Source organism: Podarcis raffonei, chromosome 2 (assembly GCF_027172205.1).
Source record: "Podarcis raffonei isolate rPodRaf1 chromosome 2, rPodRaf1.pri, whole genome shotgun sequence".
In the NCBI taxonomy this organism is placed as follows: Eukaryota; Metazoa; Chordata; class Lepidosauria; order Squamata; family Lacertidae; genus Podarcis; species Podarcis raffonei.
Window position 1 is genome coordinate 4,778,786 of NC_070603.1, and position 24,264 is coordinate 4,803,049.

At 46.7% G+C, this 24,264-nt stretch overlaps 1 protein-coding gene across 3 annotated transcripts in view; it reads left to right on the plus strand.

Moving 5' to 3' along the window:
* The window catches only part of KIF5A (kinesin family member 5A), a 57,441-nt gene extending 33,600 nt beyond the window's left edge, over nucleotides 1–23,841 (plus strand). For 2 of the 3 annotated variants that reach the window (XM_053370769.1, XM_053370776.1), the window contains exons 14-30: nucleotides 2,655–2,861; nucleotides 4,115–4,261; nucleotides 5,077–5,265; nucleotides 6,596–6,713; nucleotides 7,280–7,338; nucleotides 7,578–7,687; nucleotides 8,589–8,690; nucleotides 10,422–10,482; nucleotides 10,588–10,659; nucleotides 11,913–12,017; nucleotides 16,104–16,124; nucleotides 18,002–18,218; nucleotides 19,188–19,341; nucleotides 20,033–20,115; nucleotides 20,436–20,463; nucleotides 20,658–20,784; nucleotides 22,326–23,841. In XM_053370769.1, the coding sequence (XP_053226744.1) occupies nucleotides 2,655–2,861; nucleotides 4,115–4,261; nucleotides 5,077–5,265; nucleotides 6,596–6,713; nucleotides 7,280–7,338; nucleotides 7,578–7,687; nucleotides 8,589–8,690; nucleotides 10,422–10,482; nucleotides 10,588–10,659; nucleotides 11,913–12,017; nucleotides 16,104–16,124; nucleotides 18,002–18,218; nucleotides 19,188–19,341; nucleotides 20,033–20,115; nucleotides 20,436–20,463; nucleotides 20,658–20,736 (1,752 nt within the window). In that variant the 3' untranslated portion in view covers nucleotides 20,737–20,784; nucleotides 22,326–23,841. The remainder of the gene's footprint in view (nucleotides 1–2,654; nucleotides 2,862–4,114; nucleotides 4,262–5,076; nucleotides 5,266–6,595; nucleotides 6,714–7,279; nucleotides 7,339–7,577; nucleotides 7,688–8,588; nucleotides 8,691–10,421; nucleotides 10,483–10,587; nucleotides 10,660–11,912; nucleotides 12,018–16,103; nucleotides 16,125–18,001; nucleotides 18,219–19,187; nucleotides 19,342–20,032; nucleotides 20,116–20,435; nucleotides 20,464–20,657; nucleotides 20,785–22,325) is intronic. The other variant, XM_053370785.1, reaches the window with a different exon arrangement.
* Nucleotides 23,842–24,264: the final 423 nt, after the last annotated feature.

Here is a 24,264-nt window from a genome sequence, read left to right on the forward strand (position 1 = left end):
AGCAAGTTCTTTCCATCTTTCCCAAATTGTTAAACAATAATTTATCTTAACATAGTAAAATTTACTTTCCCTCATTTCCTTTAACAGTCTATTTAACTTAAGTCCTTTATAGTATTTATACAAAAGTCACATAGTTTCTTTCCAGACTCCTTCTAAACTTCCTCAATTTTACTATATTTTTGTAAATAAGCCTTGAATTTCTTCCAATCTTCTTCCACCAACTCTTCTTCCTGGTCCTGGATTCTGCCCATCATTTCGGCCATTTCCATAAAGTCCATCACCTTCATCTGCCACTCTTCCCTTGTGGGTAGATCTTGTGTCTTCCAATATTTTGCAATCAGTATTCTTGCTGCTGTAGTAGCATACATAAAGAAAGTTCTATCCTTCTTTGGCACCAATTGGCCGACGATGCCCAAGAGGAAGGCCTCTGGTTTCTTCAGAAAGGTATATTTAAATACCTTTTTTATTTCATTATAAATCATTTCCCAGAAGGTCTTGATCTTTGGGCATGTCCACCAAAGGTGAAAAAATGTACCTTCAGACTCTTTACATTTCCAACATTTGTTGTCGGGCAAATGGTAGATTTTTGCAAGCTTGACTGGTGTCATGTACCACCTATAGATCATTTTCATTATATTCTCTCTTAAGGCACTACATGCAGTAAATTTAATACCTGTGGTCCATAACTGTTCCCAGTCAGCCATCATGATATTATGTCCTACATCTTGTGCCCATTTAATCATAGCTGAATTCACAGTTTCATCCTGGGTATTCCATTTCAACAGCAAGTTATACATTTTTGACAAATTCTTACTTTTGGAATCTAGCAACGTTTCCAATTTTGATTTCTCCACCTGAAATCCAATTTTCTTATCCGAATTGTATGCCTCCATTATTTGATAATAATGGAGCCAATCATGCACTTTGTTTTTTAATTTTTCAAAACTCTGTAGTTTCAACCTATCTCCCTCTTGTTCCAGAATTTCCCAATATTTCGGCCATTTGGCCTCCATATTGAGCTTTTTCTGAGCTTTCGCTTCCATTGGAGACAGCCACCTTGGGGTTTTATTTTCAAGCAAATCCTTATACCTTGTCCATACATTAAACAAAGATTTCCTGACAATATGATTTTTAAATGCTTTATGTGCTTTGACCTTGTCATACCACAAATATGCATGCCATCCAAATACATTGTTAAAACCTTCTAAGTCCAACACGTCAGTATTTTCAAGAAGCAGCCATTCTCTCAGCCAGCAAAAAGCGGCTGATTCATAGTAAAGTTTAAAGTCTGGCAGGGCAAATCCACCTCTTTCTTTAGCATCTGTTAATATCTTAAATTTTATTCGAGGTTTCTTGCCCTGCCAGACAAATCTTGATATATCTCTCTGCCACTTCTTGAAACAATCCATTTTATCTACAATTTGTAGTACTTGGAACAAAAACAACATTCTAGGCAATACATTCATTTTTATAGCAGCAATTCGGCCCAGCAATGATAACTTCGGATTTGACCAAATTTCTAAATCTTTTTTCACTTCCATCCAACATTTTTCATAATTATCTTTAAATAGATTCACATTTTTTGCTGTCATATTAACGCCTAAATACTTCACTTTTTTAACCAATGTTAATCCTGTCTCCTTCTGGAACCTCTCTTTCTCAATCTCTGTTAGATTTTTCTCAAGAACCTTAGTTTTCATTTTGTTCAGCTTAAAACCTGCTACCTGACCAAATTCTTGGATTAATTCCAATACTCTTTTAGTGCTAGGCTCTGGCTCCTGCAGTATCAATACCAAATCATCAGCAAATGCTTTCAATTTGTACTGTTTAGCTCCAACTTGTATACCTTTAACCACTTGGTCCCTTCTAATCATGTTTAAGAGCACCTCCAGGACCGATATAAAAAGCAATGGAGAAATTGGGCAACCTTGTCGTGTTCCTTTCTCTATCTTAAATTCTTCTGTCACTACATTATTCACAATTAACTTAGCCTTTTGTTCTGAGTAGATTGCACTTATACCACTATAACGCCGGCTCCCTTGGCCAATAAAGTGAGATGAGCGCCGCAACCCCAGATTCGACCACGACTGGACCTAATGCTCAGGGGTCCCTTTACCTTTACCTATTCCAGTCCAATATGCTAACCACTTCCCCATTCCAGCTTCCATGCATTCTCTCTCATGCTCACTCTCTTTCTCTTCATCTTCGGGCTCATCCACACTTACCGTTGTGCCACATTTCTAGGCACCTGTCTGAGCACGCCTTTTCTTTTGCCCTGGAGCTTTCTCCTCAAATACTCACTCTTTACCACTGAATCAGAGCAAATGACAATCCATGGAAAACCTGCATTGCCCTTTGTCCCAAGTCAGAATTAAAGAGCAGATTTTCCTGGGGAAAGTGGCATGGCAAAACAAAAAAGCACTTGGACACAGATTGGGAAAGAGCAGAGCTGTGTGTAGAAAGCATGGGATAAGTGTGGACAAGCTCTCTCTCTCGACACTCCTCTATCTCGCTCTGTTCGGACGCCTGTCTATCCCATAGCATCGCTATTTGGGCCTCCTGTTCAGTCCGTCTTGCTTCTTTCTTGACTGCCCTTGACAACTTTTGACCTACTGGGTCCTTACTTATCCCATTCTCTGCCTCTTCCCCACCAGCTGCTAATGTCAACTCGTGGGGACAATGAAAAGGTGCAGCGTGAGCTCAGTCACTTGCAGTCAGAGAACGACTCAGCCAAGGAGGAGGTCAAGGAGGTGCTGCAAGCTCTGGAAGAGCTGGCTGTCAACTACGACCAGAAATCCCAGGAGGTAGAAGAGAAAAACCAGCAGAATCAGCTGCTGGTGGATGAGCTGTCCCAGAAGGTGGTAAGTGCTGGGATGCCAGGTCCTTCCTTGGGCTTAGTAAACCTTGAGATCCCTTGGTAGAGGAGGATCAGGACCACATTGAATCTTGGCTTAGTCCTCAAGAGTGTAGTGTGTGTGTGTGTGTGTGTGTGTGCGCGTGCATATACTCTGCAATTCTGCAAAAGCATAAGAAAAGTGCACAGTGCAGAACTGGGTACAGAATTCACCTTCCTGAAAATTTCAGCTTTCATTTTAAAATAAGAATCAAGTATCTACCCCTTATGGCTGCAAAAATATTATTGAAAGCATCTGACCAATGTCTGCTAAAATCTCTGGAGTCTGAAGAGCACTTAAATAAAATTTCCTGTTTGTTGGGGATTCAGTCCTCCACATAGCACCTTACTCCTCAGCATAACTAGTACTAGCATTATAAATTACTCAAAACAGTAAAAAAGAAAAACTATTAAGAGTATGAGAAACTGGAGCTTGATTTGCAGAATTTATACAGATTGCAGAATTCATTTATTCTTGGTGCAGAATGCTAATCTTTCATCTTTTGAGTGTGGAATGCACTCAGTCCTGCCTTTGAGTGAAATTAAACTCACAACAGTCTTTCAGTGAGGCAGAACTGGAGCAGAGAAAGCCCCCATTCACCCTTAGTCTTCTGATTACTGAGGCCCTCCAGTTTAGATCCAATTTCAGGTCCATTGCTTTGAGCCAAGCGCTCCTTGCAAGTGCTCCTTTGAAGGCTTTGTCCAGTGGCGGACTTTGGGTTCTCAAATTTCAGTGACATCCTGCGAGACGCTAAAATTCAGTGCTCCTCCACCTCTCACACCCTGTTCTACAGCATTTCTTTGGTGCCCCCTGCAGTGCGACACCCAGTGCGACTGCACCTGTCACACTACACTAAAACTGCCTCTGTTTGTCCTGCAACATGTGAATCAAGTGTTCCCTAGAAAATGTTGACCTAAACTTTCAGTAATGGATTGTACTAGCATTGTGATACGGCATTTATTTCCCTCCGAGGCTTGTGTTTGCAGAATCTGGTCCACTTCAAATGACAGAGCTGGGAGGGAAGCTTTAACCCAGCCTTTGCCAACCTGGTGTCCTGCAGTTGTTCTGGACTATGACTCACATTGCCCTAGCCATCCCATCAGACTCTGCTGATGGGAGTTGTAACCTAACCCTTTATCCTGCCAAAAGGGAGGGTTCTGTGTTTGCAAATCAGAAGTTCCGTTTTCTTGGGTTGGCTGAACCATCTTCTCACCCTGCAGGCCACCATGCTGTCCTTGGAATCAGAATTGCAGCGGTTGCAGGAGTTCAGCGCGCATCAGCGCAAGCGCATTGCTGAGGTCCTCAATGGCCTCATGAAGGATCTGAGCGAGTTCAGCGTCATCGTGGGCAATGGTGAGATCAAGCTGGTAAGAAAGAGGGGAGACACTTGGGAAGAACACCTGGTGAGAATATACAATATTGTATGTATTATGGACCTGCAAGAGATTCCTAGCTTCAGCATTGGCCCTTCCCAATTTTACTTTTATTACAGAAAATAGCAACACAAGGGTTAACTGGAGTTGATGGTGGTACTTCTGGGCAGGCTGGTACTATAACTGTGTGTTAAGTTGTGAGGTGGGATTGCTACATACCAGGTCTGAAAAGAAACAGGACAACCTGGAATAGCATTGGAATCCAAGTGTTGTATCAAGTGTTAGCCTTACTCAGAGTAAAACTCACTGAAATTAATAGATATGGCTAACTTAGGTCCATTAATTTCAATAGTTCTCCTCTGAGTTAAACCATTCCCAGTTCAAAATGAGGGAATGAAGGGTGGCAAATCCATATTAAATAGCTAATGTAGAAGCAACCAGTTTGAATGGCTCTGCTTGCAAGGGTCATGTGGTTGAACTGTGTGCCCCAGACAGGGGCTGCTTCAACACTGTCAGTATGTTGCAGGGTGGTTTTCAGCCATATCCCAGCAAATTTAGGGTATTCAGTTAAACTGGTTTTGGTGCTCTTGTCCATCAAGCCCACTTTTTAAAAAATGAACTTTTTGTGGTAAGGAAAATGATAGGAAAAAGCCCCAGGAATCATGGGATAACAATTGCTTGAAGTGATGATTTATACCCTATGGGCAGACATTTTGAAAAAGAGTCAGGATGAATGCTCAGCAAACAGATCTGGCTGGAAGAGGCTGGTCAGTGCGTTCATACCCCCTCTCCCTCGCCCCCATTCTCAGCCAGTCGAGATCAGTGGTGCCATTGAGGAGGAATTCACCGTTGCCCGGCTCTACATCAGCAAGATCAAATCGGAGGTGAAGTCTGTTGTGAAGCGCTGCCGGCAACTGGAGGGCCTTCAAGTCGAGTGTCACCGCAAGATGGAGGTGACAGGGCGAGAACTGTCTTCCTGCCAGCTCCTCATCTCTCAGGTCAGACCTGGGGGAGCCAGGACAGAAGAACTGCAGTCATGGGGAAGTGGGGCTTTGAGAATGTGGAACAAGTTAGGGAACCTTTTTTGGCTTGGCAGGCCAGACCTTTATTTCCCTGCCCCAACTTTGACAGGTTGGTGATCCTGCCCACCGTTCAAAGCTGGCCTGTGCAAGGAGATTGTGATCAAGGAGGACTGATCTCCTGCTTTCTGAGGGGTGCACCAAGAGTGCCCCATGAGAAAGTCCCTTGCAAATCCAAACCAAGCAGGAATTAACTCCTCATTCATCTGCAGATGTATGAGGAGTTAAATCCTGTTTCCTGCTGCGTGAGCAGCCAACCAGCCATGTCTCTACTGCTACACACCTGACAACAGGTGTGAGGCAGCTGGATGTGGTTTGGAAAAAATGGCCTCACAAGCTGAATGAGCCAGATCTGACCTGCGGACTGAAGATTCCCCACCCCTGAGGTAGAAGGATTGTGGGGAGGCCCTCAGTGTTTCCCAGTACTAAAAAACAAAAACAAGCGGAAGCATAGGCACTGATTGCCCTTACCTTGACCCAGGGAGACAGGCTGGGCTTTGCTTTGATCCAGGGCAAATGGGGGCAGCTAGAGTAGTGCATCTTTCTCTTCTTCAAGAGCAGCACTGGGGCTCCTGTGGTCCTTCAAGTGCTGCTGGACTCCCAATTCCTGCCATCCCCAGCCAGCGTGGTTAGCAGTCAGGGATGATAGGAGTCTTAATCACTTGAGGACCCACAAGTTCCCCCTTGCCTGTTCTAGAGCCTTATAAACCAGAGCGCAAAAGGAAAGTAAATCTGACCAAGACGATATCTGACTTAACAGGCTTCATCTTTCCTCCTAGTGAGGGCAGGAAGGAGATCACTTATAAGGTGGTTCCATCCCATCTGCTCAGGTGACTTCTACCTAATTCTAGCAGCTTTTGTGGTCTTGGATGAGTTACTTTCCAATTCAAAGAAAGCATTCCAGCAGGGTTGGATCCGTTAGCTTACCTCTCAGCTGAAAGGGATACATTTGGTTGCATTCCACAAAACTAATGTTTGGGGAGGCTGGCAAGCCTGTCTCCCCAATGTGAGGACTTTGAAAGCCATTGCACACTCAGGTTTGCTGTGGGGTACACCCTTGACAGTAGCTTCAACCTTGCTCTCTGAGAAATATGCTAACACCTATTCACTGTCCTGTCCTGGCCATGGGGCATGGCAGGTGCTGTAGGGTGGCTCAAGGTCAAACTGGATAGGCTGTTAAATGCACCTTTGTATTTGATGTACCTGTAAAAGTTATCTCTTGCTTGTTCTCCCCCCTGCAACCCCCCAGCATGAGGCAAAGATCCGCTCACTCACGGAGTACATGCAGAGTGTGGAGCTGAAGAAGAGGAACCTGGAGGAATCCTACGACACTCTGAGTGAAGAGCTAGCTAAACTGCAAGCCCAAGGTTAGGCTATGCCTTGGCTTATATCTGATGCAGAACATGTGAATGGTTGCAACATTTGCGCCAGAAAATGGTATTTGTGTGTGTGTGTGAGAGAGAGAGAGAGAGAGAGAGAGAGAGAGAGAGAGAGAGAGAGAAAGAAAGAAAGAAAGAAAGAAAGAAAGAAAGACGGAGACAGCTGCATAATGTGGTTGGCTGCTAAAAGCAGAATCCTTGATCATCTCATTACACTGGGGTCTGCAATCTAGTTTGCTGACAAGCAACCTTCAGCAGATTCAAGTTTTTTTTTCATTTTCAAAGTGTTTTCTGTTCTTCATTGTTTACCCTCACAACAACTCTGTGAGGCAGGCCATTTTAATTTCCACTGTACAGATGAGCTAGTTGATTAGTGGTGTTATTCTTTAAATGGACATGGACTCCACCCCATGGCTGCACAGAGGCTGAGAGATTAAGCTGTGACAGTGACTTGGGCGCTCAAGAGGTCACAGGGTAAATTCAAGGGATAGGATGGCCATGTCTCTAATTCTGGCTGTACCCCAAGGATTATTTTTCCTCCTTCTCTTTCACAGAGACTGTTCATGAAGTGGGCAAGGAGAAGGACTTGATCCAGGATACAGATGAAGTGAAGGTTCGTATCACAGCAGTGGCCTGCCTGGTTCAATCCCGGCGTCTCCAGGCAGGGCCGAGGTAGCCCCCTGAAGAGCCACTGCTAGTCAGTGTGGACATTACTGAGTTTAGATGCACCAATGATCTGAATCAGAATAAGGCAGCTTCCTCTGTACTTGTGGAGAGGATCCAAGGTGTGTGCTGCCATGTTCCTGGGTTTGGCTTTCTGCCTTTCTGACCTGTTTCATCCCTATCACACAGAAGGCTCTGGAAGTGCAACTGGAGAGCCACCGTGAGGCCCACCACAAACAGCTGGCGCGACTGCGTGATGAGATCAACCAGAAGCAGAAGATCATCGATGAGCTCAAGGAGTGAGTCATCCTGAGGATGGGCCAAGTCTCTTCCATGGGTGGGATGTGGTTCACCCTGTAGGGTGGGTGAGTCTCATGATGAGACAGGCTGTGCAGAAGTTGGGAGACTTGGTGTACTAGCAGGGCCTGGGTGGGGGGCTGTTGCGGGCTGGAGCTGAGGCAAGGCTTGGAAGGACTGGGCTTCTGTGAGAAGCGGAGGAGACAAACCAACCACAGCCGTGTAGCTTATAGGAGGTAGGAAGCGGAAGGAAAGTCAGAACCAGGAGTGAGGCAAGAGCCACTTTGGGGCTAATGGCAATGCAGCCTAGGCTCAAAGCTGTTGTGGTGTGGTGGGATGCAAGTCCATGCCCCTTGTGTGATATAAAGCTAGCTGAGTGGAGTGTTTAGGAAGCACATATCCAATAAGGAGCTCCAGGCGGCCAGTTCAGGGCTTGAGCCAGGCTCTCACAGCTTGGGACATATGTGCACCACAAACCTGAACCAATTTTAAATGTGATTGTTCCCCCTCCTAAGAGTTGGGGTTCTGACAAGGAAGCTGGGATTGACCAACCCCCTCCCCCTGAAACAAAACACCTTCCACTTCCTAAAATTATTGGGGGGGGGTTAACCTGGTTAAAAATCAGGTTGTTAGGGCTAGGAATGTGCACAAGACTGGTAGCAATGGAAAGGCTTAAGCAATGGGTGAGTCAAGCAGCAGCCTCTGTGCTTTGTCCCAATTTAGGGGCTCTCAAGGACTGCAGGCCATGGCTCTTTCGTCTCTCTCTGCCTCAAGCATTTAACATTTGCTTCCTGTGTTGATCTGAGGGGGATAAGACCTTTAAGAAAGCACGGGAGTCAAGTGACATGTTTGCTGTTCCTGTGTTAGTGTCCCTCTTTTTCTCTCTATTCTATCCCTGCTTAGCTTGAACCAGAAATTAGAGCTTGAACTGGAGAAACTGCGTGCTGACTATGAGAAACTCAAGAGTGAGGAACAGGAGAAATCACAGAAGCTACAGGAGCTGACGTGAGAAGACCCCCCTGCCCTTCCTTTCCCAGACACTTTCAGCGGACTCTGCTCATCCCAACCAAGGAGCAAACCACAAGAGAAACAAAAGCCAGCATCTGAGAGCAACCACCTCTGTCTAGACCAGCCTTCCCCAACCTGGTGCCCTCCAGGTGGTTTGGACTACAATTCCTACCAGCACACGATGCTATCTGAGGCTGATGAGGATTGTAGTACAAAATATCTGGAGGGCACCACAGAGGGAAAGCTGATATTGACCTACTGTGCTTAGAGGGTGGAGGGGGCATAGTTAAGTGGTGGAATACATGCTTAGCATGTAGAGGTTCCCAATTTCAATCCTTCACTTTAAAAAGGAGAAATTGTTGGGAAAGATTCTCTGCCTGAGACCCTGAAGAGCTGCTGCCAGTCAGAGTAGACAATACTAGCCTAGGCAATCTGACCCGATATAAGGCAATGTCCTAGATTTCTCCTGCTTTGACATGCCACTTCAAAGGCTGATTTCCCATGCCTTATGCTTGACAAGGTAGTTTGGAAGTGTGAGAAACGTGTTCATAAATATGTGTGTATTATATAGGAATACTTACCACGGAAGCAGAGTTGCCTGCAAATCTCTTTTGCATGCATACTTGGTAGCAGGCTTGTGTGGAATGGTCCTCTATTGCAGTTACAGATAGGTAACTTTAAAAGGAGGAAGAGAAATGGGTGTAAGATTGAGCATTTTCCTGGTAAAAGAGGAGACCAGTGCAAAGCAGGGAAATTGCTCCTTGGTGTAGAAGCTAAATGTCAGAATGCTCTTCTCATTTCTCACTCCTGCTATACTGTGCACCTTTCCCATCCCACCGCTGACCCAATCGCAGGAAATGTGGTGAGAGCTGACACTCTTCCTTCCCCAAGCATTGGCCCCAGTGTTGAGAAACTCTTAACAGATTTTAGGAGCGGGCATTAGCCAAGATTCCGCTTTCCTAAACCAATGTGCACAATCTCCCTCTCCTCCACTTCAAGCACCCCTAATTAGAGATAAGCACATAGCTCCACATGCAGCTTCTGTGCCTCTATGGAATAGGAAGAATGCTCTGTAACATTCTAGAGCTCTCGCTAGGGAAGTGGTAACTCAAATTCCCTCTCTTGAGAGATTTCTACCTGCCTGTGCATGCCTTGAGACTGGGGGTAAGCAGCTTCCTGCTCAGTTCTCCATTTTTCTTCCACCACCAAGTCACACCCCCCCCCAATATCAGTGCCCTCATCAATGGGTGATGAGGACCAATGGGCGAGTCACCAATATGGAGGCTGTGGGCACACATGTGTCTGCAGAAGCTTTCATTGGTGCCCACAGGGTCTCCTCCAACTTGCTGGAATTAGTCTCAAAAGAAGCTTTCTTCTACCAATAGATTCCCCCCCCCGCCTAATTTGGGAAAATTCAGGGGTGTTACAGATGGGGAGGAGAGTGTTGCAGCATGTGTGTGGCACCCGCAACAGTTTATCTGGTTTGCAAATATGTCTAGGCCCCTCCTAAAATTTGCCCACCTCTTGATCATGGTGATCAGGGGCCTGATTTGTGCCTGCCTCCCTCCCTTGCCAGATGCTGGGGTCTAGTGCTTGACATATGGGACAGCAGATCCTTGCACTGCCAGTTCTGCTTCAAGGAGCGCAACTGGACCCTTTCTGCCATGAAATGACTTCTTCCCACACTCCACGTACCCCTTTGACCATCACTGTCTATCTTCTTCACAGATTTCTCTATGAGCGACATGAGCAGTCCAAACAGGACCTCAAAGGGCTGGAGGAGACTGTTGTAAGTAGCTAAAGGAGAGGTGAAGGATGGGAGCAGGGAGCTGGGCTGAAGCCCCCAGCCTGGTCTCACCACCTCATCCCTGCCTTTCTTCTCGTACCCCTCCAGGCCCGTGAACTCCAGACCCTCCACAACCTTCGCAAGCTGTTCGTTCAAGACGTCACGACTCGAGTTAAGAAAGTATGTTGTAGTTCTTTTAGCCAACTTCATTGTTTATTCAGCATTTATACAGGGTCCCTTAGCGAAATAGGGACGCGGGTGGCGCTGTGGGTTAAAGCCTCAGCGCCTAGGACTTGCCGATCGAAAGGTCAGCGGTTCGAAACCCCGCGGCGGGGTGCGCTCCCGTTGCTCGGTCCCAGCGCCTGCCAACCTAGCAGTTTGAAAGCACCCCCGGGTGCAAGTAGATAAATAGGGACCGCTTACTAGCGGGAAGGTAAACGGCGTTCCGTGTGCTGCGCTGGCTCGCCGGATGCAGCTTTGTCACGCTGGCCACGTGACCCGGAAGTGTCTCTGGACAGCGCTGGCCCCCGGCCTCTTGAGTGAGATGGGCGCACAACCCTAGAGTCTGTCAAGACTGGCCCGTACGGGCAGGGGTACCTTTACCTTTACCTTTACCTTAGCAAAATCTGTTGCCCTCCTGACTCCCACCTCTCATCAGCCTCAACTTGCGTGGCCCAGGGATCAGGGATGATGGGAGTTGTAGTCCAGCAATATGTGGAGGACGACAGGCTCCCCACCAACACTTTAGAGGGTTGAGAACCCTTCACGTACACTCAGAAATCCTTATAACAAATGTTTAAAGGCATGTTAGTGGTGCTAGCCCTATGCTGCACCCTGGGGGAGTCGGCTAAGCCTGGGAGGTGGTGGCTCACCTAAGGCCATCATGGCAGAGGCAAGATTTGATCCAAGGACCTCCCACTTCACTAGCTACTTACTTCTAAAACCCTTGGCTTCTTTCAGCAGCACAAAAGGAAATCTGGTTGAACCCTTAGTCAACTCTAAAACTGACCAGTGCTTTGCTTTTAAAGAGGGAGCTATGGGGCCCCAAACCTGCCTGCAGGCCACATTCCCCAGGAAACCCATTTCCATTCTTACTGGAAAATCAGCAAGTCACGCCACATCCTCTGGCCCATTCAGAGCCAGCTGTGTCTCCCATTCCAGGATACACCAGTATGCTGTAGCACTGTCCTTAATCCTATGCTAGCCTCATTATACCATTAACAACAACAACAACAACCATAATAGCCTCCTTATTATTCTGGAGCAATCCACCCAAGGAAGTCTCCCAGAAGCTTGCCTATTTGGGGCTGGCCAGTCAAACGAAGGGATTAGGTTTGGATTCTGGTTGTGGGCTGCACAACTTTGGCTGGGTTTCCTATCCCATCCCATTCACCCTCTTAGAGGTACAAGTTCACTCTGTATTTGCCTTCCAGAGCGCGGAGCTGGAACCCGAGGATAGCGGGGGGGCTCATTCCCAGAAGCAGAAGATTTCCTTTCTTGAGAACAACCTGGAGCAGCTTACAAAAGTTCACAAACAGGTGAGTGGGTGGATGGGAGCTGGAGAACCATCGTAAGTGGGGTGGGTGGATGGGGGTGGAGAACCATCTGGGCAAGGTAAGACAGCTGGTGAGTGCAGCCCTGTTTGTTTATTTATTTATTTATTTATTTATACTCAGCCCTCTGGGTGGGAAGCCTCCCCCCCTCCTTCCCCACTTCGCATTGTCTCTGTGTATTGTAGCAGCTGTGAATGTTTCTTCATGACACCCTCTACTTTGCTGGAAACGCTACCTGGATTTTCTCCCAGTCCCACCCCCCCCTCCACTCGCAAAACCAGCTTGGCAGAAAGCACTGCATGGGTGGCTCATACACTCATCCTTGCTAGATATATTGTCTCTGTGGCTATCCCCTTCCCCGATCAAACCTTGCTTACACCATTTAGTATGGTGTTTGCTTAGATCAGGGACCAGGGGACCTGTGACTCTCCAGATGTTGTTGGACTCCCAACTTCCATCAGGTCCAGCCAGCATGACTTATGGTAAGGGATAATGGGAGTTATAGCCCATCAATGTTTGGAGGGTCACAGATTTCCCATCCCTGACTTAGATCTTCTCCCCCTTCCACCATACCAGAGCCACTCCTGCCAACGTGGCTCTGGTATGGTGCCAGATTTAGATCTTGGCCAGCTCCTAAATAGGCACAGACTTCCAGTTTGTGCTGAGCCATCTGCACTTTTGTTTTGCCCGCCTGCAACATTCTTCCCATCTTACTGTGCCACTGCCAAGAAATGCTTGTCAAGCAACCCCCCTGCAGTGGTGGTGTTTGGGCTGAGAGTGGCGTTTGGGTCTAAGTGGGAAGGCTCTGTGTTGTTTATGTATCTTTCTTCTGACTGTGTGTATGGGGTGCTGATGTGGGCAGGGGTGACCTGTCCTATTTTGCAACCTGAGGTGAAGCGGGAATGTGCCACCTCCTGCCCTGCTGCCATGCCGCAAGATTGCTAGACATCTCGGAAGTAAAACCCACCCTCTGGCTGATTGACACTCCAGGCTAGCCAGTGGTTCGAAGAGAAAGAGGGAACTGTTTCCTGGAGCAGCAGTTCAGCCAAAGAGTGACAATGGCAACAACTCATTCAAAGCCAAGTCTTTGCTCTGCCTTCTCAGTAAGCGGCTTGCCCAGGAAAAGAGCTCTTCTAAAAGAAAGCAGGCAGCTACCCCTCCCTCACCCCCCCATTTCTCTCTCACTCACACTGGTTTTCTTTTGCTTCAAACATAGTTAGAGAGCTCATCTCAGCTAAAAGAAAAGAACTCACCCAGAAACTCACTTACAGATGGTGCCTAACAGAAACTAGCGCTGATATGCCCAGGAACCTCCCCAAAATGGTGGAGAGGCTGCACCTCCATAGGCCCATACCTTCACATGTGGTGGGAATGCCCCATAATCCAACCCTTTGAAACAGCAGTCCTACAATAAATGTGCAAAATAACTAAACAGGTATTAGAAGTCGCCCCAGTACTAGCCCTATTGAACATTTTCCAATATAATAATGCCCACTCACATTATAAAGAGCTTATAACCCACCTACTCAGTAGCCAGAAGCACCATAGCCGGGCACTGGAGAGACTGTTAGGAGTGAACATGGACCAATGGTATCAAATAGTATGGGAAACACCCTTACTTGAAAAGCTAACTAATAAACTGAAACTGACACAAATACGGACAAATAAAAGAAGATGCCTTCACCCCAGTATGGTTCCCCTTCATCATATACATAGCCCAACAAGACAGCAATAAGAATACGCTGACAGCATATGACTCAATATGGCCAACCTGATCCAAAAATCCATCCCCTCACACACATATAAACAAATCTCACTACAGCCAACCAAAGACAGCCAACCAAATCCTAGGCCAGTCCCAACTTCTCTCACCACCAAGGAAATACAAGAAGTTAATAGTAAGAGAATCCACACAAGTGACGCTGACACAAAACCCGACACATACACTAAGTAGAAGAATAGAAGCATTACCACCCCACCCCACCCTCCTCCCTTTCCCCCTCTCTTCTTACAAACCTTATACTGTATGCAACACTAATATCCCATAACAAATGAAACTGATCTATAGGAAACACAGCTTGAAAAAATAGACGATGCACGTATTTTTGTAAACTAAGAAATCTTTAATAATTAAAAAAAAAAACCCCATAGAGAGCTTTCTCTCTAACCTAAACTTGCTGAGGTAGCCAGTGGCAGAGAAACCCTCAAAGGAAGCAGGAGGCTGTCCACCTGCCCCCCCCCCCGGGCCAACTCTCTCTCTTTCCAGATTCCTCCTATCTGTCCCTTATTTTGCCTATCCAAAGGTGGCAACTCTATTTAGAAAAGTGAAGTATGTGTGCATGTTGCTCTCTTTCTTGACTATATGTGTAAAGTGCAGGGAGAAGGGTAGGGAAGTGATCAGAGAGAGTGCTACCAATGTCACACATGAAAAAATCCAAATATGCTCACTGGCCTAAAAGGTGGGAAACCTCTGGCATAATAGTCCTGCAGCCACAGAGACAACACTTGAGCAGCTTAGTAGGGGAAAGGTAGAATATACACTTTGCCTGCAGAAAGACCCATGTTCTTCGATTCCCAGTATCTCCAGGCACCTTTTTATATACCAGTGGGCATGAGGGTAATAGGCTTAGAACATGTAACCTGGTTGCATGCATGTGTGTGGTCAAGAAGGCATCTTTGGTTCTTTTTCACTTCTCATGGCTTCTTACATTTTATTCTGCACCTTCTCCAAGGCTTCAGAGTAATAAACATGGGGTCAGGCCTACACGGTTGAGCGAGTCCAAATTCCATATGTGGCCTGAAAGAGCTTGCCAACAGCAAGGGAAATAAAATTCACTGGTGGAAACTTGCAGTCTGAGGGGCACTGATGCCAGGGCAGACTGGTGCCAGGACTGCCTAGGGGCAGCACCAACCCAGTGCTGATGTTACAGATGTGAAAGGGGATTCTATGCCAAATCCACATGCCCCTCCCATCCACTTCCTCTCCCAAAATGATGTTATCATCTACAATCACCTGTGCTTTTTGGGGGGGGTTGTAGAGGGGGACACAAGAATTACTTCCAGACATCCTGTTTAATGAGCAGCCAACCTGATTTGTTTGCAGAGAGAGAAGTCAAAACTGGCTGCTTATTGAGCATTCATTCTTATTTGTTTTCATTGATGTGATGCTGCTTCAAGAGTTACCCCACCCCTTTCCAATGCTTTCTCCCACCACTTTCCTTATTGCAAAAAGTCAATTTTTAGGGGAAGTGAGTTTGTTGCACAGGAGTGCCAAATCCTCTGTAACTGCCCAACCTGAATTTGCCCATATGTGATAGAATCCCACCTGAAAGCAGTGGCAGTCTGGAAGCACCCCAGGGTTCCTCATTTGTCCCCTGGCTGCCATGTGATCAGCCATTAATGATGACTAATGTGAGTCAGGCCACCTTATTTTCTTTCTCTATTACAAACAAGACTCCTGTGCAAACTGGAGGGGGTTTTGGTAGCTGGGTGGGAGGAGTACGCAGGCTCCAGATCCTGAATCAAATGATGGCGCAAGGAGGAAGTGGATATTGATCATGAGGGCTTGACATGTGTTTAGAGGTGAATGGCTCTTTTACAGTTCTTTGGAGACTTGTGTGCTAACCACTGGAATGGACTGGTTCAGTCCAAGGTTGGGTGGGAGAGTAGGAAAACAATGAACCTCAGAATGGATGCTGAACTGACATTTGCTGTATTCATTTCCTGCCTTGCTTCCCAGCCCAGACTTTCTCTGGATTGTTTGTGTGTCTAAGCTTTCACATCCTTCCATTATCCCTGCTGTTATCTCTTTCCCCCATAGAATTCTCTGTACTTAGCAGATGTTGGGCTGGTGTGTCCTACCCAACAGTTCAGCCCCCAAAAGAGGAGTTGCCTTGCTTGCAGCTCTAGGAATGGGTACCGTCTTCATACAGTCAGCCATAGGCACACTCTCTTGCTGGGGTGTTTAACTTGTCCCTCTCTGAGTATACAGAGCAGGGTTTGGCTGGGGACTCTGTCAGGGTGCTCAGTCACTGTCTGTGTCCCCCTTTTCCCCTCGCTGCTGCACCCTAGTTGGATCGCTGGGTCTCCAAGGTACCGTATGGCCTCTCCCCCATGTTTATCTGCCTGCTGCGCTGGGCAGGAAATGTTTGCACTTGGTGACCAAATTGGGAGCACATGCATATGGGGGGGCAGTCAGGTGTCTGTTTCCTCCTCACCATTTCACTGCCATGGCAAGCCTATCCACGTTGACAACTGTGGCATCATCTGGTACTAGGCCTCTCACTGCTACCATGACAACCCCAGCCACTGTGGCCTGCATGGCTGACACCATGGCCCCATTCTTGGCAATCTCATGTGTGTGACTTCTGTGGCATCTGGCAGTTCTGCTGCCATGGCAACACTGACCAGTTTTTGCCTGTCCACCAGCAGCTGCTACAAGGGAAAGAAACAGTGAAATAAAAGTGAGTTGCTCCTCTCTAAATTCTCAACAGCGGCTCTCTCTCTCTCCTCTGCTAATAGCCGTAAATAAATTAAAGTTAAATTAAAGTTAAAGTCTCCTCTGCTTCAGGAATAGCTGGGGGTGTTGTAAAGATTGGAAATAGCTAGTTTTGGACTCTGGAGAAACTCACAGATCAAGGCCCTGTGGTTTTCTGGAAAGGCATGATTCAAAAGCCCCCAGCCCTCCCCCCACCCTCAATATCAATCTCTCAGATGTGGGAGTCAAATGTTATCACCTCAGATATTTTCTCCCTCTCCCTTGGAGGCTGTGCTAACCAGTGGCTCCCCTGCTATTTTTTTATATATAATCATGCTGGTGGCTGCCCCCCCCGCGCTTATTCACCTCTTGCTGCCCTGCTCTTGACCTCCTTGCATGCTGCTCACCCACCTGCCTGTAGATTAGTTTGTGTTTGATGGGAGAGCTGAAGGATTGCCTGGGCCTGGAGAAATGAGGCGCTCACCTTCAGACCCTCAATTTGCACCTCATGGTATTCTCCTGTGCTGCAGCATGGTGCACGGCTTGGATCTGTGACACTTGGGCAAAGACTGGGACCCACCAGCTTAGAGAGAGCCAGGGGTGGATGCTACTTTGAATGGACGGGAGCTTGTCACCAGCATCCAGGCTGAATATAGGTTCTAATGAATACAGGTTCATATGTCTTTGATCACAGATGGAGTACATTTGGCACTCCAGGTGTTGTTGAACTCTAGCTCCCACCTGCCCTAGCTAGAACAACCAATGGTCAGGAATTATAGAAGTTGGAGCCCAGCAATATATGAAAGGCTATAGATTCCCCAATGCTGCCTTTAATACAGAGGTGGCTAACCGGCCACTCTCCAGATGTTGTCAAACTCCAGTTCCCATCGTCTCTGACCATTGGCCATGTTGTTGAGGGGCTGGTGGGAGTCTAACAACATCTGGAGGGTGACACTGGTCAACTACCTCTGCTTTAATAGATGTGCAACAGGAGGAATGTCCCCCCCCATACTATCATAGCCCTGCTATGGTGGCAGAAACTATATTTACTAAAAATGCCCTTCTGTGCAACTATTTCAATGTCTGAGAGCTCTGCCATCTCTTCAAACTAGGAGGCCCAAGACTAGTTCCACAGTATGGTCACACAGATGTGGTAGATTCACTAGCTGGGTGTTCAGACACAAGACAAGAGTACGAATCCAGATGCTCAGAGGCCACAGGTGCCTTCCCAGAGATGAGGGGTTGTTTAACATTCTTGCAGAACATTTATGGTGTGAGAAGTGGGCATGGGGGGCTTCTGGGACAGGGTCCAAAACAGGGCGCAAGTGTTTTTCTGGAAATGGGAGGCAAATGCCTGGAGGACTAGCAGAGTAGAAATGCATGGGAGTGAGGGCAAGGTCCAGTGTTTTGGGTCTTCAGAGGCCCCTCTGGCTCATCTTCTTTATCCATACTCCCTGTTTCTCTTCTCTCCCTGTGAACTCATGGGGCTCAGCTGGTTCGCGACAATGCAGATTTGCGTTGTGAGCTTCCTAAACTGGAGAAACGTCTTCGGGCTACGGCTGAGAGAGTTAAGGCCCTGGAGGGTGCACTGAAGGAGGCTAAGGAGGGCGCTATGAAAGACAAGCGTCGCTACCAGCAGGAGGTGGACCGCATCAAGGAGGCAGTGCGCTACAAGAACAGCATGAAGCGCAACCACTCTGCGCAGATTGGTAAGCAAGCAAGCAGCAAGTGGGGGGGGGGTTGCATGTGGAAATTGCTGGTACTGTGGTAACCTTATGTATGCGCATTCAGATGTTGCATCTCACTGTGTTCAGTGAGGATGGCTCTCTGATAAGAATTGATTATTTGATTTCTACTCTGCTTAATATATTTAAAATATTTCTAAGTGGTGTACAAAAAAGAAGCAACAACAGACAACTTAAACATCTTACAAAAATAGGCAGGTACATATAATGTTACATTATTACAAAGTTAATACTATATAAAAATCAATATCAGTTCATTTCCATCTCAGCCTCTGGATTCTCACCCAGCGCCAAACAAACTCAGCTCACCCACAAAAGTCTCACAATGAGATGAGTTCCTGGAGACTGTGGAGATCACCCTAGTCTTTGATTCTAGACCCGCTTTTTATGGGCAGGCTAAGGTGGGAGGAGACGGAGGGTAAGTTCTGTTGCACAAGTGCAAGTCCTTGTACAAATGGGATTACTTGTTGGCTATAACCCTGAAGTGCTTGTGGTAGCTTACGACACATTTAAAATACAATAAAATGGACAAGAGTTACTAGAGTGTGACATGGGTATTGACATTCCAGCTGAGTCTTCTGGTCTGTTAATGGCTGCCAAGTAATCAGAAGCTGCGTACTTCACAGGGCGGCACATCCTCATTGGGTTGCTCCAGATGTTTCTCATTGTGGCTCTGGTGTCAGATGCAGGAGGCACTGGAGGAGTAAAAGTGCTAGAGGCCTCCCCACCCCTCTTCAGATGTTCCAGCTATTAAACTCTATAAAATACCATGTATGTTGATGCTGCTGTAGACACTGGTAGGAAGGAAGAAACTTGCACACTGGCTGTTCTAAGAGCCGTTGGCTAAGCTACGCGGGGGAGGAGAAGCTCAGAATGAATAAATGCTATGCTAATAAATGTTGTGCTATGTCTGCTATCTGTGTCCCTTTGCAGCCAAGCCAGTGCGGCCAGGGCACTACCCAGCTTCATCCCCCACCAACGCCTATGGTGTCCGCAACCCTGAATGCATCAGCTACACCAACAGCCTCTTCCAGAACTATCAGAATGTCTACCTGCAGAATGCTGGCAGCACTGTGCCTGACAGCTAGTGAGTATCCTTCACCTGTTCAGAAGAATAATGCGCAAACTACTTATGGCTCACTAAAATCCCACCCTCCAGCTTAAATCAAGGCCCACTTGATAGGTTTGCCTAGTCCTATTCCCAGGCCAACTTTTTTGAACAAAGAGGCAAGGCTTTTTGTCCCCTGGTTCATATTCTGTTTTCCACCTCACATCAGATCAGAAACTCTGGCTCACCAGTAAGCAGCTGCATACCAAGGATAAAAGAATTTTATTAGACTGAGCTGTTGCTAGAGATGATTAAAAAACCTCAGCTTGTACAGTTCAACCTACTTTAAAAAAAATAAATCTTAATAAATGTTCATTGAGATTGAAATTATTGAAATAATTATTGCAGTCAGGAAGGAAAATTGTGAAATGGACTTTCTTGCTCCCACTGATGATTTTATGAGATGTGTACCCACCCCGTTTCCAGACTATATGCTATCTACAGGAATCCAGCAGTGACTCCCCCAATGGGCATATGGTCTCCTATTCACTAGTCAGATCTTGCAAGCCCTCATAATCCATGCCTTTCCTCCCCAAGCCCATTAGGAAGCACTTTGCTTTGCAGGGCTCCAATCAGCCCTTTCCCCCCACCCACCAGACCATAGGTGGAAAGAGTCCCAGACTTCCATTCAGCCCTCACAAATCACTTTCTCTGCTTTTCACCCACCCAGCTTTACCAATGCCTCTTCCAGCAGTGGAAGCAGCTCCTCCAGTGCCCCTCTGACCTCCTATCAGAAGCTCAATGTGGATAACGGTAAGGGGCTGGGGCAGTGAGAGATGCATGTACGTACATGAGGCAGGAGAGTGCCTCGGGGAGATGTATACATTCACTTCTTTGAACTGCCTGTAGTTGCCTCTGATGGCTGCCTGGGATCTTTGTAGAGCCCACCAAACTAAGAGTAAACTTTCGTACAGCAGTATTGGGCATATTGTGGACAGAGTTTATCCTCTTGGGAGTGGGATTGACTTCTGTTTGAACACCTCAGGGTCCCTTCCAACTCTACAATTCTGTGATTCTAACTTTAATGCTGCCGTTTTTATCCTTCTATGTTATTCACCTGGACCATTGCCCAGGAAATGCCACAGACATCAATGATAACAGGTGAGAAACTGCAGGGTGGAACTCTACTGAGGGAGGTTCCTTATAGATTGAATAAAATAGTTCCCTTGGTCATTCAGGGTGGCTGGATACCAAAAAAAGACTATCACCTTCTATGTGCAGGCGTAGGGGGGAAAGTTGAATAAGTGGGAGAGGGGATGTCTGAGCTGCCATGCATTAAATTTCCCTTCCTGTAGAAGTGACCTGCCCTGTGGGGTTGAAGCTGATGAACAAGCCAAGCTCTTCCCACTTCACCAGGAGACTGCAGCCAGCTAATAGCAGCAGCAGCACCAACTTCCCTATCGGGCCTCAACACACCATCAGGTACAGCCTCTCCCCTGTTCTCCACAGCGGCTCATCCGCTTTTCTGTCTTCTCAGGAATCTAACAAGCCTTTCTTTCAACTCTCTCCACCTATGCTGTTGCTTTCTCTCAAGATTTACCAAGCTGCACAGGACCATAGATAAGAACACAAGTACACTCTCATTATGTACAACTTCAGAGCCCAAACCCCCAACATAGTCCCTAAGAACTAGGAGACCGCTTCATTAAAAAGAAGCCTGGCACAAGTAGGACACCCTATACCTAAAGCATCCTTTAAAAGGGACTCCTAGAGATGGTACAGATCCCACTATTAACATTCCACAGCTTGCCCACCATCTGACATCCCACCCACCCACCCACACAAGCAGGAAGCCACAGCAGGACTATCAGCGACAATGCAAGTGTTCAAATTTTCTCTTTAAATGTTGCATCAAAGGTAACATTACAGAGAACGTGTACATAGGAATATAAGGATATAGGAAGTTGCTTTGACCAAGGCAGACCAATGGTCCATCTGGCTCAGTATTGTCCATGCTAACTGGCTGGTGCTCTCCAGGGTTGTAGACAAAGGACATTCCCAGCCGTATTTGGAGGCATTTCCATCCCTACTCCCTGAAAGACTGGGGAGGGATATATATTTGCCTTCTCCTTTATTTTCTTGTTAAAAAGCTCTCTGCCTGAGACCCTGGAGAGCCACTGCGAGTCAGAGTAGTCAATGCTCCATCTTGAAGAAGGTAGTGGTGCGTTCCTTCCTTATGAAGACCTCCCTGGACCCATAAGTGTTAAATCACCCAGTAGTGAATACCTCATTTTGAGCAAGGTGTTAGAAAGGATGGTGGCAGCACAGCTTCAGCCTTGCTTGGAAGAAATTGAGTATGCATCCCAGTATGGCTTCAGGGCTGGTTATGGCACTGAAACTGCTTTGGTCACCCTGGTTGATGACATTTGTCAGGAGACAGATGTGGGGAGTACAGTCCTACTCATTCTCTGTGATCTCTTAGCGCTTTTGATACTGGTGACCATGGTATCCTTCTGGAGTGGCTCAGGGAGGTGGTGTTGCAGACACTGTACTTCCATGGTTCAACTCTTACTTCCAGGGGCATTTCTAGAAAGTAGGTCTGGGGGGCACCTTTCAGTGCCATGGGAGCTGTCCTTTGGTGTCCAGTAAAGTTCCATCTTGTTCCCCATACGCTTTAACATCTATGTGAAGCTGCTGAGCCGTTATTAGGAGATCTGGAGTGATGTGTTACCAATATGTGGACCCAGTCTAGTTGTGATTGCAATTTGATTTGAACTGTTGCTAATACTGTATTTTTTATTACTGTAACCCACCCAGGGACCTTCTAGTGGTGGTGGGACTAGTAGCAGCAATAAAAATAATAATAATAATAAATTTAATATTAATTTATTAGGTGGAACCAGTACCTTGGTGCAAGGCACCTTCCTCTTTTCCTATACATGCAGCTGGAGTGCAGGAGCCTGGTGTCTTGAGGCCATCCCTACTTACTCTTCCCTCTCCCTTCTTTTTCTCTTCTCTTTTAGTTTCTAAATGGGACGGAAGCCTCAACTCTGCATGCTGCAGCCTGGCTTTCCATGACCTCTGCTGCAAATGGGCCCTGTTTGTGTGTCCTGCTCTCTCCATGTCCTGTATATTTATCCAGCTGCTGCTTCACTCCCACTGTTTCTCTGTTCTACTCACTTAACTAGACAATGATATATTTGCTTCTTTCATCGGGCCCCCTGCTCCTTAGTCCAGGAGCCTGGTGCCCCTTCTTCTTTCCTGCCTCAGTTGCCTTAAGGGACTGGCTGCCACTGAAGAACCCAGACATAGAAGCACCCTGCTGTAGGAACAAGTTTCTGCCTAAGAGAGGGACAATAAGGCATCCCCCTCAAAACTTACTGATCCTAGCCTGGCAATGCTGGACCCTGGTGTCAACTGGGCCTTGCCATGCCCTAGGAGAATTGATACTCTCCAGGTTACTAGCTAGATGGGCTGAAATCACCATTTGTAGTGTTAGCTGACTCTGCAAAAGAAGGCCTGGAGCTTCAACACCCAGCTGTTAGTCCTACTGGATGTTTCCCAAAGGGGATAAAACTTGGGCAAGTACCTTTAGCTCTTTTGGAGCCCACTATGGTGCTTGAGCCTCAACCTTCAAGGGATTTGATTTCCAGTTTCCCCTGCATATGCCTACAGACTGAGGTTCGTTGTGGCACTTTAGGGATGGCTAGGAAATGGTTTTCTGCAAAACAGAGCTGCTTACTTGTTGCTTTCAAAGCTCTGCTGACCATCTCCTTCAGTAGGTACAATACAAATGCTGCCTATTCTTTGTGAATGAGCTGATCCCTTGTTAATGAGGAAGGGTGATCAGCTGATGTTTTACCATTGGGAACAAAGGAGGGAGCACATAATGGGGACTGTACGGTGGAGGAGGAGATGGGCAGCCCCTGCTTAAGCCTGCAACTGGGCATGAGGAACACAGGGGCTCCATTCCATTCTATAAATGGGGAGACAAAGTTGTTTGGGGGGGGAGCGGGGGAAGAATACAGTTTCCAGAGCAGACAGACTGGATGTGGTTGTCAGTTCTGTAACATGTCCCAACCAACCAGAAACACTACACATCCAAGTAGGCAGGCTAGGGGTCTAATGATTCTTCAAAGTGGGACTAAAACGAGGCTGCTATCAACACATTTTTGGTTGCTCCTTTTTTGTGTCTCTTGATAGCTGGGTCAGTGGCCTTTAGTCTGTTATTTCTATTTATGTCCCTAAGGGGAACAGTGAGTCCACTGCACATCTTCAATTAATGTCACCACTTTTGAGTCACGCAGAGCAGACAGGGTTGTGGGAGCAGTGGGGAGATGGCAGCTCTTATGGGGGACTTACAGGTCTGTTTGCTGTCAAAATGCTTAATGGCAATAGCCTTGTTTTGGCTGCCTTGCTGGAGCTGCTAACACCCTGTAACTTTATTCCTGTCTGCTCAGATCACACCAAATGTTGCATGTCAGAATATTAAGAAGTTTATTTAAAAAATAAATGAACAAATATGTTAAAAAATAACAATTTTGCATTCTGTCTCTTCTTGTACATAAGTTGAAGGAGTATAGCTGCACAGGATGAAATGCAAGAGGAACAAAAAGGTATCTAAGGTGTGTGAGACAAAAAATATCAACTCAGTAGGTAGTCTGGCTGCAGTCTTTTTCAAAGATTGAAGATATGTGAGAGGTAAAATGCCATCTTTGGCTAGTCAGACTTAGGTTGCTATATGAGCTTCACAGAATTCTTCAAGATACCTGATGGGCATAAACAAGTTTTGAGATATTCAAAGAATAAGAAAGATGGTGCTACCTTCCCTCCTCAGAAGGAGGATGGGGAATTCCCAACATAGAATTATATTACATTGCCAACTAAGTGCTCCACACAATGCTATACATCCTAGAACAGGCATAGGCAAAATCGGCCCTCCAGATGTTTTGGGACTACAAC